This window comes from Solanum tuberosum, unplaced genomic scaffold (assembly GCF_000226075.1).
Source record: "Solanum tuberosum cultivar DM 1-3 516 R44 unplaced genomic scaffold, SolTub_3.0 scf00017, whole genome shotgun sequence".
In the NCBI taxonomy this organism is placed as follows: domain Eukaryota; kingdom Viridiplantae; phylum Streptophyta; class Magnoliopsida; order Solanales; family Solanaceae; genus Solanum; species Solanum tuberosum.
In genome coordinates, this window is record NW_006238943.1 from 1,211,990 (window position 1) to 1,224,924 (window position 12,935).

At 36.9% G+C, this 12,935-nt stretch overlaps 1 protein-coding gene across 7 annotated transcripts in view; it reads left to right on the forward strand.

Annotated features, from left to right (window-relative positions):
- The first annotated feature begins 8,570 nt into the window (after positions 1–8,570).
- LOC102602100 (putative disease resistance RPP13-like protein 1) overlaps positions 8,571–12,935 on the forward strand; it is a 68,822-nt gene continuing 64,457 nt past the window's right edge. For all 7 annotated transcript variants that reach the window (XM_015315304.1, XM_015315313.1, XM_015315311.1 and 4 more), the window contains exons 1-2: positions 8,571–8,658; positions 8,754–12,356. In XM_015315304.1, coding sequence (XP_015170790.1) covers positions 9,991–12,327 — 2,337 coding nt within the window. In that variant the 5' untranslated portion in view covers positions 8,571–8,658; positions 8,754–9,990 and the 3' untranslated portion in view covers positions 12,328–12,356. The remainder of the gene's footprint in view (positions 8,659–8,753; positions 12,357–12,935) is intronic.

Below are 12,935 nucleotides of genomic sequence, written 5' to 3' on the forward strand. Positions count from 1 at the left end.
TTATTCCTTCTTTTCATATTGCCTTTACTTTTCAAGTTCAGTCGGCCTATGATGCCTACTGGGTACCGGTTGTTTTGGTACTCATGCTACGCTCTGCATCTATTTCGTGATGCAGGTCCGGGCACTAGTAGCCAGCGTTGATCGAGCTTGGAGCAGACTGATCCGGAGACGGGAGTGAGCACACGACATTTTGTACTATTTCAGTCTCCATCTGTATATATAGACTTGTCTTTTACCTTTCGAGACAGTCCAGTCTCTGTTGTCTACTTTTGGGACTTGTACTCATTTTGTTAGTAGCTCTGTACTAGTGACTTACAGGTTCTGGGAGGGATCTTTATTTGTATATATGTTTTTGGTTTGCTTCCGCCTGTTTATATTGTTATTTATCTACTCTTATTTAGTTTCTACCCTCAGACCCATTACTTGTTGTTGCGGGTTGCGGGTTACGGGTTGGCTTACCTGCTGGTGGGTTATAGTGGGTGCCATCATGACTTGAGAAATCGGGTCATGACAGATGCGCACTTGGTAGTAGCCTTTTCGGAGGTCCACCTTAGTGAAGTACTTGGAATGCCCAAGTCTATCAAACAAATCTGCAATGAGCGGGATAGGATATTTGTTCTTAATAGTTACCTTATTGAGCGCCCGATAGTCGATGCATAAGCGCAGTGATCCATCTTTCTTCTTTTGAAATAAAACCGACGTGCCATAAGGTGCCTTGGATGGACGGATGTGACCATTCTCGAGGAGCTCTTTCAACTGCATCCTTAGCTCCTCTAATTCGGGTAGAGCCATGCGGTAAGGTGTATGTGCGGTTGGTTTGGCTCCAACCTCCAACTCTATCTTGTGATTTACCTCGCGCCTCGGAGGTAGAGTCTTTGATAGCTCGTTTGGCATCACGTCCTTGTTCTCTTCAAGGATCTTCTTTATAATCGGTGGCAAGGACTTCTTGGCACCATTGTCTTATCCCGAACTTGTAATGGTAGTTAGGAACATCGGTTCTCCTTTCTTCAGGCCCTTCACAATCTGTATGGCCGACAAGAGGGCGTGTCTTTCCTTCTTTGATACCTTGACTAGAGGAACCATGCACGACCCTCCCCGCTCCATGACCATGAGTCATTGGAGGTAGGGGTTGATCATCGTATGACATCATTAGAAGAACTCCTATCCAAGAATGATGTTAAAGATATCTGAAGGAGCGATAGTGAAGTTTGTCTTACCTTGCCATTTTTCTAACGTGATGCTTACTCCTAGGGCGACTCCGCACACGGGACTCGGTGGTGCATTGACCGTTTTGAGGCAGGTGTTGCTTGGAACATAGTTTAGCCCTAACCTCTCTGCCGCCATCTTGGTCATGCTGTTTGCTTCGGCCCCGGTGTCTACCATGGCACGAGTTAGTCGTCCATTAATAGAGATGTCTACATATTGCGTGCTAAAATCTCCTGGCTTCTCTGCTTGCTTGGCTATAGCCCCGCATAGTCCAACCATGCCCAACTGCGTTGTGCCCACGTCCTGCCCTTGCTCTTGTGCGTCATTCTTCTTTCGCTCGCGTAGGATAGCACCAAGGTTCTTTGTCTCTGGCACCTGGCATAGTCGTGCAGTCCTCCTCATTTGTAGCAACCATCTCCCTTGGTGGTTTGTGCCTTCTTCTCCGTGTAGTTCTGGCGCCCAAATTGCTTACTGTCCGGCTTGTGAGAGTCGTGCTGCCTAGAGTGTGCTTGCTGCTCCTTGCCTCGGCCATGATCTTCCCCACCTTTGGCATGACTACTTCTTTCATCCTTGCAATTTGCCTTGTCATGCCGTTCATGTTTAAAGTCGGTTAAGGACTCAACTTGCGTGATGGCTTCATCAATGGTCTTGACTTGTCGCCGCTCCAACTCCGTCTTGGCCCAATTTTGCAATCCATCCATGAAATGGAACATCATGTCTTCGTCTGTGAGGTTGGGAATCTGAATTGTTAGAGTTGTGAACTTTTTCACGTATGCCTGAATGCTTCCTGTTTGTTTTAGTTCCCTAAACTTGCGTTTAACCTTATATATGATGTTGTTAGGGAAGAAGGCTTTCTTGAACTCCTCGCGGAATTGCTCCCACGTGTTGATGGTGCACGTCTCCTTCCCTATATCGGCTTCCTTGCGCCTCCACCATAGCATGGCCATCTCCAAAAGATACAACACAACAGTGTTGATCTTGTTCTCGTCACTCTTTACCCGACTACACTTGAAGTAATTCTCCAAGTGCCACAAGAAGTTTTCCACCTCTTGAGTGTCACAGACGACTTTAAATATATGTGGCTTAGGAGCCTCGACCCTAGCCTCCCTATCACGATCGAGTGACATCGATCCTCCAGCTTCTGCACTTTCCTTGAATGCCTTCATGGTTTCAATTGTGTTTAACGCTTCCATGAGCCGGCACTCCAAGGAAGTGATGGCCTTATTTATCTCGAACTCAGCCCATTGGCGTCCCTTCAACTCCTTACGGATGTTTTCGATCTCCTCAAGTGTGAAGTCTTCAAGAGTTTTGAACTTGCCGTCGGCCACATTCATGCGCCGGCCTAATATCTCCATGTCCTGCCTCACCGCTTCAACCCTTGGGACCCATTATTCTCCAGCAGTGACATCAATGGCCTCCTCGCCAAGTTCCTCATCACTTGCTTCGGTGGTCAAAGGTGGATGAGATGTTAGCGCCTCACTCGGTGTGGGGTCGAGCAGCATTTCCTCATTATTTTTTTGGTGCTTCTTTCCCTTGTGGTTTTTCTTTCCACTATCCAAACGGACGTTGGTGGTGCTAGCGGCATTCATGTCTCCTTCGTTAGCCATTCCCTTAGTATCAAACCTAGCTCTGATACCATGTTGTCACAGACTTAGATTTTTCGCTAAAGCTCCGAGCGGCGCTTGACAACTTACTCACTACTCTTGCAAGATCTTGTAAGCTCAAGCAAGCCTTTAAGACTAAGATCGCTAAGAGAATGTAAATAAAGACTTAGAAAGAACAAAAGAGCTTTTAGAAGAAAGCTTTCGTATTTGCTTGGAAGAATGTTTTACAAGTTGAGTGATGCCTTGCAAATGAATGACACATTTATTTATACTACCACCTAAGGGCTAAAGTGTAATTTAAATTACTTTACAAGTCCCTAAGATAATTACACAATGGTCCCTTTTCTAGAGAATTCTACATTGTCTAGGACCTTCCGTAGCCTTCTTGAAAAGTCTAAGGGATTCTAGAGTTCTCCGCAAGCCTCTTCTCAACTCTAGAATCTTCTGCCCCTATCCGGATGCGAAATCTGACTGGCAAAGTGGCGGGACATCACACTATAGTTGCTAGAAAAATCTCCACCACTAGATGCCTTATTCTTATCTCTAGTACTAGTAAGAATAAGAACGAAAAAAATGTCTTATTTAAAACTAAATACTGATAAATTCATCTACAAGAATGATTTCTCTTTTAACAAATAAAAAGAATATTTTAAAAAATATAGAGTAAACATATTCGTGATATGATAGGTCTCTTTTAACGCCCTAATAAGCTGTGTAGAAATTTATCATTTCAAGCTCTTTTATTTTCGAGTCCCCACCCATAATAAGTATCCTTTCTCTCTTGCTTCAATTATTCAATAGAGAAAGTAATGAATTGCTTCAATTTATCATTGTCTTCTTGTTTGAATGAAAAATCTTACTTTTGGAAAAGAGAAAAAATGACAGTTTTGCTACAGATTGTACCACTAGCAAAAGAGACAAAAATCACTCATAATTTTTGATTGCAAATTACACATAAAGTGTCGTTTAGTAGTTGGTTAAAATTATACAAATATTAGTAATATATAAATTTTCCATTATAAAATTTATGTATTATTATATGCAAAGTATTTTCTCTAACATCTCGTGCCAAACAACTTTAAATCCTCTCCTTCCCAACCACCATGACCCCCCCCCCCCAATCCCACTCTTTTCCCATTAGGGATGGCAAATGGGGTGGGACGATTGTGGTTGTGGGGAAAATTTGCGTAAACCCGCATGGATTTCAACCCACATCGCTTCAAATAACACAATTTGTTGTTTTCACACCTTGCATGAACCTGTCCTGTATTACTATCATTTGTCATGTTTTTCAGTCTCTATTTTTTTTTCCTCTTAGTCTTTCGAGTTAAATTAAAAAAATGAAAAGGCACGTGATTCCAAATTTTTTTAGTTAATCCAAATGATATATATATTTTTTTAAAAAGACATGCTATCGAGTACAAAGAGAGGAGAAAAAAAATGCTTTTAATTATAATAAGATGGTTCAATTTAAACTTAGCAATTCTATAACCTGTAACCGATTTCCATATATTTTCTTAAAAAATTATTCGAACCCACGCCGCTCCATTATCACCCCTACCTCCCATTAATTTTTATTAGGTTTGGTTGTACAATTAAGAGTAAGTTTCTCAGGTAAGTTGGATTGATAACAATTGAACTTAATCAATTTCTTTTGGCACAACTTGTCATGTCTTGGTCCCATGCTTTAGTCCTTTTCCACTACATTATAATAACCCAACAACAAATATAGAATAGAGCACATGGTTGCCGAACATATATATTAACTCCGTTCAATTCAAGTTTTCTATTTATTTGAGCACAAAGTTTAAAAAATAAAAAGAGACTTCTGAAATTTATGATTAAATTAAAATTGTGTAGTTTTTCAAATTTTTTGGTCACTTACAAGGTAGAATGTAGGAATTGGAAAATTTATTAAATATAAAAAGTAAAACTCTTTTCGAGACGTATTAAAAAAGACAAGTAAAACACTTATCAAAATCGAAGAAGTATATAAGTTTGAAGTTTGAACAATTTATTTTGTTGAATCTTTACTTAATAATCCTACTGAGTTAAAATATTCAACGTTTGTAGCTTCTGCTAACACATTATTACTATAGCAATTATATGCACCTATTATTATCTCCAAAAATAGGTATTATAATGTTAATGTGCTTCTTCAAGGAACTCTGCCACTAAACATTGAGCTTCAATACACGGCAAAGACAACTTGGTGCACAAAATATTCCACGTTAGTATGGACCGAGAAAAGGGTGCACCTCAAGTACTTAATAAAAAAATTAGTATATGTTTTTTCACGACTTGAATCTATTACCTATAAGTTACATGCCAACATATTCATGATATGATAGTCCCTTTTAGCACTATTACTAAAATGAGTTGTGTAGAAATTTAGTAAGTAGAAAATGTAAGGAAGAAAGTGTGATGATTTACCAGAATGTAAAGTATCATTTAAACAAGGGATCCAATTATGTTAAATTCAAAATTCCTAAATAATAATATTTTCAAGAATGATAATTTTTTTTTTCTTTTCTTTTTAAAAAAGGAAAAGAACTTTTCAAAAATGTCAAGAGAACATATTTATGATATGGTATGTCCTTTTTAACACTGTAATGAACTGTGTAGAAATTTATCATTTTCAGCTCTTTTATTTTTGAGTTCCCCACCTAGACCCCCCTTTCTACACCCCTAATAAATTACCATTCCTCTCTTGCTTCAATTATTGAATTGAGAAAGTAATGAATTGCTTCAATTTATCATTGTCTTCTTGTTGTTTGAAAAGTACTATTCCTTTTGTTTAAAAAAGAATTACCTCATTTCCTTTTTAGTCCGTTTAAAAAAGAATGACGCCTTTCCTTTTTTGACAATATTTTAACTTCAACTTTTCACATGACATGTTTCAGGCCACAAGATTAAAGAACATTTTGGTATATTTGACATAACTTTAATTTAGAAACACAAGATTAAAAAATCTTCTTTCTTTTCTTAAACTCCGTTCCAAGTCACACTAGGGTTATTCTTTTTGAAAGAAAATATCATACCCCCCCCCCCCAACTGAATGCTAGTTGTAGAATTGTATGAGTAAATGACATAAATGGTCCCTCAACGGATTTAGTCCTTTAACTATTCAAAAATTTGTCATCTTTGGTCCCTTAACTATACACTTACCGGTTTTAGTCCCTTAACTATAAATTTACCGATCTTAGTCCTTTAAGTATTCACAAACTTATCAAGTTTGGTCTTTGTCCATTTTTTAAATACAAATAGCTTTGGTTTTTAATATGCACCATCCTAAACTTTGAAAGTTTTTGTTCGAGAAACTTATCATGCATCATGCTAATCAATGCGAATTTTATTTAATTTACTCAAATTTCTTTACGTAAAATAAAATGAATAGAATAATAAAATTGATCTATTTAAAAAAAGTTTAAAAAATTGCAAATCTACCATTTTATAAATTATCATTTCTGAAAAATTAAACAAATTCTGTTAAATGAAATCGTTGGAGTACAAACTTTGGATTTAACGGATAATAACTTTTTTCTTTTTATAATAAAGTTTAACATATTCAAGTCATTTGTAACAATAATATGCTTTCATTTTATCCTCTGTTGAATAAAATTATGACTTATATTTTCTTTCCTCGTGAACTTTATTTTAAATCGTTGACGTTAAGGTTCTTCACGTAAGGTTAATTTGAAGAAAAAGTAACGGAGAGAGAACCAACATAAAAAGTTGCTAAAGGATTTTTCTCGAGGCATAGATTCTGTTAATATAAACCTAAGCTATTTGTATTAAAAAAATGGACAAAGACCAAACTTGATAAGTTTTTGAATACTTAAAGGACTAAAATCGGTAAGTTTATAGTTAAGGGACTAAAATCGATAAGTGTATAGTTAAGGAATCAAAACAGACAAGTTTTTGAATAGTTGAAGGACTAAATCCGTTAAGTATATAATTCAGGGACCATTTAGATATACTCCTATAGTTGAGGGACTATTTATGTCATTTTATCTAGATTGTACCAATTATACATATTGGGGTAGGTTTGTGGAATAAGTTGATTGATGACAATTAAGTTTTATCATTTACTTTTGACACAACTTGTGCTGTCTTGGTCCTATGCGTTAGTCCTTTTCCACTACATTACATTAAACTAACAATAATATATAGAATAGAGCACATGGTTGCAGAACAGATGTACTAACTCCGATTAATTTAAGTGTTTTAGTTTGTTTGAGCACAAAGTTTAAAAAATATAAAGAGATTTTTGAAATTTATGATTAAATTAAAGATGTGTGTAGTTTTTCAAATTTTGTATTCTTAAACTTACAAGGTAGAATGTAGGAATTGGAAAACTTATTAAATATAAAAAGAAATACTCTTTTTAAGACATATAAAAATAAAATAAAATAAGACACTTAAATCGAGACTAAGTATATAAGTTCTAACATAAATGTTGTTGAATCTTTACTTAATAATCCTACTGAGTTAAAATAATGAACATTTGTAGCTTCTACTAACACACTATTACTATACCGTAATAATTATACATGCCTATTCTTATCTCCAAAAACACGTATTAGAAATGTTAATGTGCTTCTTCAAAGAATTCTGCCACTAAACATTGAGTTTCAATACACAGTTGATAAGGCAAGGGTAGCTCTGGATACGCAAAATATTTCACATTAGTATGATTCAAGAAAAAGATGCACCTCAAGCACTTAATAAAAATATTTATATCTATTTTTCACGGTTCAAATTTATGACCTATAAATTATTCGAAGACAAAATTCACCGTAACTTCAACATATTCATGATATGGTAGTCTCTTTTAGCACCGTAAGTAAAATGAGTTTAGAAATTTATCATTTTGAACTCTTTTATTTTTGAAGGGCCCTTTTATCAATAATTTTCCAGCTTTCGGAGATAATTTAGAGACCCTTGATGAGCATGTGGTAGCAATGAATTTCAGCCAAAAGGGGCCCTAGCAGAGGGGACAAGGCTGCCTTAAGTTAAGGAACACTCCACCATGTCCCACCTAATCTTTGACTTTGTAAAATACACCCTTTTAGTCTTTTCTTTTGGGAACTTGTCCCATCACGTTTTTAGCTTTGTTTTTACAGCTTTTAACATATATTTGTAAAGGTTCACTTGTAAGGAGAACACTTGGAAAAATATCAAAGAAAATTGGCACTTGCCTCCCAAAGCTTGCTCTCTTTTATTGCATTCTATTTGGCTGTTTGTTGTGGACTGTTAGGGACGTTTTAGCTGCTGCACTTTAGTGCGTATTTGTGTTAGGACTGAGCTTACGAGGAGCTGTGCAAGCCCTCCTTCGCTGTCCCACGAGACCTTAGAAAATAGGCCCGTGACACTTTGTCTTCTTATTGAGTGAAAAGTCTTTGCTTTCTTTTTCTCTCTGGCATTGTACCAAATGACTAGTAAGTGTCTTAAATAGGAATTACTCTATCTTAACAAAATCTCTACCATAATTAGGTTTTATTTTATCCTTAATTGCTAAAACAATAAACACTAGTATGATATATGAAAGATGTGATGCTCAAAATTACTATTGTCTACTTATATTTTAATTCAGTAGGATTATTAAGTAAATATTGAACAAAATAAATTTGTTAAAATTTACATAGCAAAACAAGTCAACGGATGTATATGCATCCTCACATAAACGTGTGGGGTCCACCTGTGTACAACCCCCAAGTACCTTCAATTATTCAATTGAGAAGGTAATGAATAGGAACTTCTTGTTTGCAAATTTACTAGCAAAAGAGAGAGATTGAGAGATATCAGTGATCGTTATTGTTTGGAAATTACTCTTAGCATTCAACAGGTAAAGTAAAGTTGTTAGTAGTTGAAGATTGAAAAATTTATCTTGTCAAAATTCTTAAAAAAATCATTTTGTGTTTCCTTGTTTTTGCTTTTCAGATTTCAGAAATGGAGATTGGCTTAGCAGTTGGTGGTGCATTTCTCTCTTCAGCTTTGAATGTTCTCTTTGATAGGCTCGCTCCTGAGGGTGATCTGCTCAAAATGTTTCGGAAGCGTAAGAATGATGTTCAGCTCTTAAACAAGCTGAAATCGACTTTGCTTGGTCTTCAAGCTGTGCTAAGTGATGCAGAGAATAAGCAAGCATCAAATCAATATGTGAGAGAGTGGCTTAATAAGCTTCGAGTTGCTGTGGACTCTGCTGAAAACTTGATTGAACAAGTCAATTATGAAGCATTGAAGCTTAAGGTGGAAGGTAAGCATCAAAATCTTGCAGAAACACTATTGAAAAATTGGAGATTTTGCAACCTGTGCTTGGGTGATGATTCTTTTCTTAAAATAAATGACGAGTTGGAAATGAGTATTGAAACATTGCAGAATTTGCAAAAGCAAATTAGTGACCTTGGCTTACAGGAACGTTTTGGTTCGACTAAACCACTAACTAGAACTACAACTTGTTTGGTTGATGAATCTGGTATCTTTGGTTTACACAAGGAAAAGAAGGATATGATTGACCGTTTATTGTCTGAAGATGCAAGTGGACGAAACCTGACTGTAGTTCCTATTGTTGGAATTGGCGGCTTGGGTAAGACAACACTAGCGAAAGTGGTTTACAATGATGAGAAGGTGAAGAACCATTTTGGTTTGAGAGCTTGGTATTGTGTTTCTGAGCCATATGATGCTTTGAGAATAACGAAAGGGTTACTTCAAGAAATTGGCTCTGTCTAGTGAAGACTCTTGGGCTTTATTCAAACGACATTCACTAGAAAATAGTGATCATCCAGAACTTGAAGAGGTTGGGAAAGAAATTGCAGTCAAGTGCAAAGGGTTGCCTTTAGCTCTAAAGACAGTTGCTGGTACTTTACGCGGCAAATCAGAGGTAGATGAGTGGAGAAACATTTTAAGAAGTGAAATATGGGACCAGCGTTGTTTGAATGGTATATTGCCAGAGTTGAGGTTGAGCTACAATGATCTTCCTCCAGATTTGAAGCGATGTTTTGCTTTTTGTGCAATATATCCCAAAGATTATGAATTCTGCAAAGACCAAGCTATTTACCTGTGGATTGCTAATGGTCTTGTAAAGCAGTTTTGTTTAGGTAACGAATACTTTGACGAGTTGAGATCAAGATCATTGTTCGAACGGGTCCCAGAGTCTGAAAGGCAATCGGAGAGATTCATAATGCATGACCTTATCAATGATTTGGCCCAAACTGCATCTTCAAAACTTTGTATTAGGTTGGAAGAGAACGAAGGATCTGATGATATGTTGGAACAAAGTCAGCACATGTCCTATTCTGTGGGAGCAGAAGGTGACTTTGAGAAATTGAAACTACTCTCCAAATCAGAGCAGCTGAGGACATTGCTTCCAACCAGTTACTTTGGTTGGGTAAGCAAGAGGGTGTTGCATAACATACTGCCAAGACTGACATCCTTAAGGGCATTATCATTGTCTCATTACCAAATTAAGGAGTTTCCAAATGACTTGTTTATCAAATTAAAGCTCCTCAGATTTTTGGACCTTTCTGAAACAGAGATTGAAAAGTTGCCAGATTCCATTTGTGCATTGTATAACTTGGAGACACTTCTCTTGTCATCTTGTTATTATCTTAAGGAGCTACCGCTGCAGATGGAGAAGTTGATCAACTTGCATCACCTCGACATAACCAACACTCGTCGCTTGAAGATGCTGCTACATCTGAGCAAGTTGAAAAGCCTCCAAGTCCTAGTGGGAGCTGAGTTTCTTGTAGGTGGTAGCAGTGGTTGGAGAATGGAAGATTTGGGTGAAGTACATAACTTGTATGGATCTCTATCAGTTTTAGAGTTGCAAAATGTGGTTGATAAAAGGGAAGCTCTCAAGGCAAAGATAAGGGAGAAGAATCATGTTGACAAGTTATTATTGAAGTGGAGTGAAAGTAGTACTGCCGCCGCCGATTCTCAAACTGAAAGAGAGATACTTGATGAGCTACACCCACACACAAATATTAAACAACTCCAAATCACCGGATATAGAGGGACAAAAATTTCAAATTGGCTAGCTGATCCTTTGTTTCTTAAGCTTGTACAATTGTCTCTTAGCAACTGCAAGGACTGTGATTCTTTGCCAGCACTAGGACAGCTTCCTTCTTTGAGATTCCTTTACATTGGAGGGATGCATGGAATAAAAGAGGTGACGGAAGAATTCTATGGTAATTCATCCTCCAAAAAGCCTTTTAACTCTCTTGAGAAGCTTGAATTTGCAGATATGCCAGAGTGGAAGCAATGGCACGTACTAGGAAGTGGAGAGTTCCCTTTACTTGAGTACCTTTCAATTCATAAATGTCCGAAGTTGATGGGGAAGTTGCCTGAAAATCTTTGTTCTCTGACAAAATTAAGAATTTCAGAGACATCTCTTTTTGATGAAGCTCAAATGTTTAGATCCCAATTTGAGGGAATGAAGCAGATTGTTGAATTATATATTCATGATTGTAACTCTCTTACCTCCTTACCTTTTAGCATACTTAGCATACTGCCCAGTTCCTTGAAGAGAATAACCATATCTGATTGTCAGAGATTGAAATTGGAGGAGCCAGTTGCTTATTGTAACATGTTTCTCGAGGAATTGACACTGCGAAATTGTGATTGTATAGATGAGTTTCTCCCAAAAGCACGCAAATTGTCTATTTGGAGTTGCCAGAACGTTACTAGGTTTTTGATTCCTACTGCCACTGAAAGTCTCCGTATTTATAGTTGTAAGAATCTTGAAATACTTTCGGTGGCAGTTGAGTCTGCGATGACGTCTTTGGATATTTCGTATTGTGAGAAGCTCAAGTGTCTGCCAGAAATAGAGCTCTTCAATTTACAAGTCCTTAAGATCAGTGATTGTATGAAACTAGTGAACGGCCGAAAGGAGTGGTGTTTACTGAGACTCCCCTGTCTCACTGAGTTAGAGATCAGACATGATGGCAGTGATGAAGAGATCCAACATTGGGAGTTGCCTTGCTCTATTCAAAGGCTTTCCATATCCAATCTGAAAACATTGAGCAGCCAAGTTCTCAAAAGCCTCACCTCTCTTCAATATCTATATATTGCTGATTTACCTCAAATTCAGTCACTGCTGGAACAAGGTGGGCTTCCCTCCTCTCTTTCTCATCTAAATGTATGTGACCATGATGAGCTCCATTCACTACATCTTTGCCACCTCACTTCACTTCTACGTCTACACTTCTGGAAATGCCATAATCTCCAATCACTCTCCGAATTTGCACTGCCCTCCTCCCTCTCTGAGCTGACCATCATGGATTGCCCTGAACTCCTATCACTCTCTGAATTTGCACTGCCCTCCTCCCTCTCTGAGCTGACCATCATGGATTGCCATAATCTCCAATCCCTTCCAGTAAAAGGGATGCCCTCTTCCCTCTCTAAACTATCTATTTCAAAATGTCCATTGCTCACACCACTACTAGAATTTGACAAGGGGAAATACTGGCCAAATATTGCTCAAATTCCCTTCATACATATCGATGGGAAATGCATGTGATGATTAAAACAAATGGTGCTCCCACTGATGTAAGTTATTCTTTTCCCTCAGAAACTTGTTATTTTTGTTTTCTTTCTACTTTTCTTTTTTGTCTTAATTTTTTTCCTTTTCTTTTTTATTATCCTGTTTGAGTCAGTTGTGGAATGTCTTTTGCTCATCCACACCGAAAATTGCTCATACTTCCACCATAAATGTTGATTGGGAGAACCTGTAATGATTATCACGAGTGGTGCTCCGATAGATGTAAGTTATTCTATTTCCTTAGTATTTTTCTATTTTTGGTTAAATTCTTTTTCTTTGTTACATCTTTTTGACCAGTGTGTAGCATCTATTGCTTCCGTGAAGTCGAGGAAATAGCTATAGATCAGGATAAAACTCTTTATATTTGCATTGAGACATTGTAAAAGAAAATCATCATATCATCATATCATCATCATCATCATATATTATTATAAGTGAGAAGCTCCAAAGTGAAAAGTTGAATTACCATTTTACCCTTATACTAAATGAAAATGTTATAAAATATTTAATTAAATTCATTTAATATAATTAATTAAACATTTTAATCTTGAAATAAAGAAATACTCCTTTAATAATTTGTGCAAAAA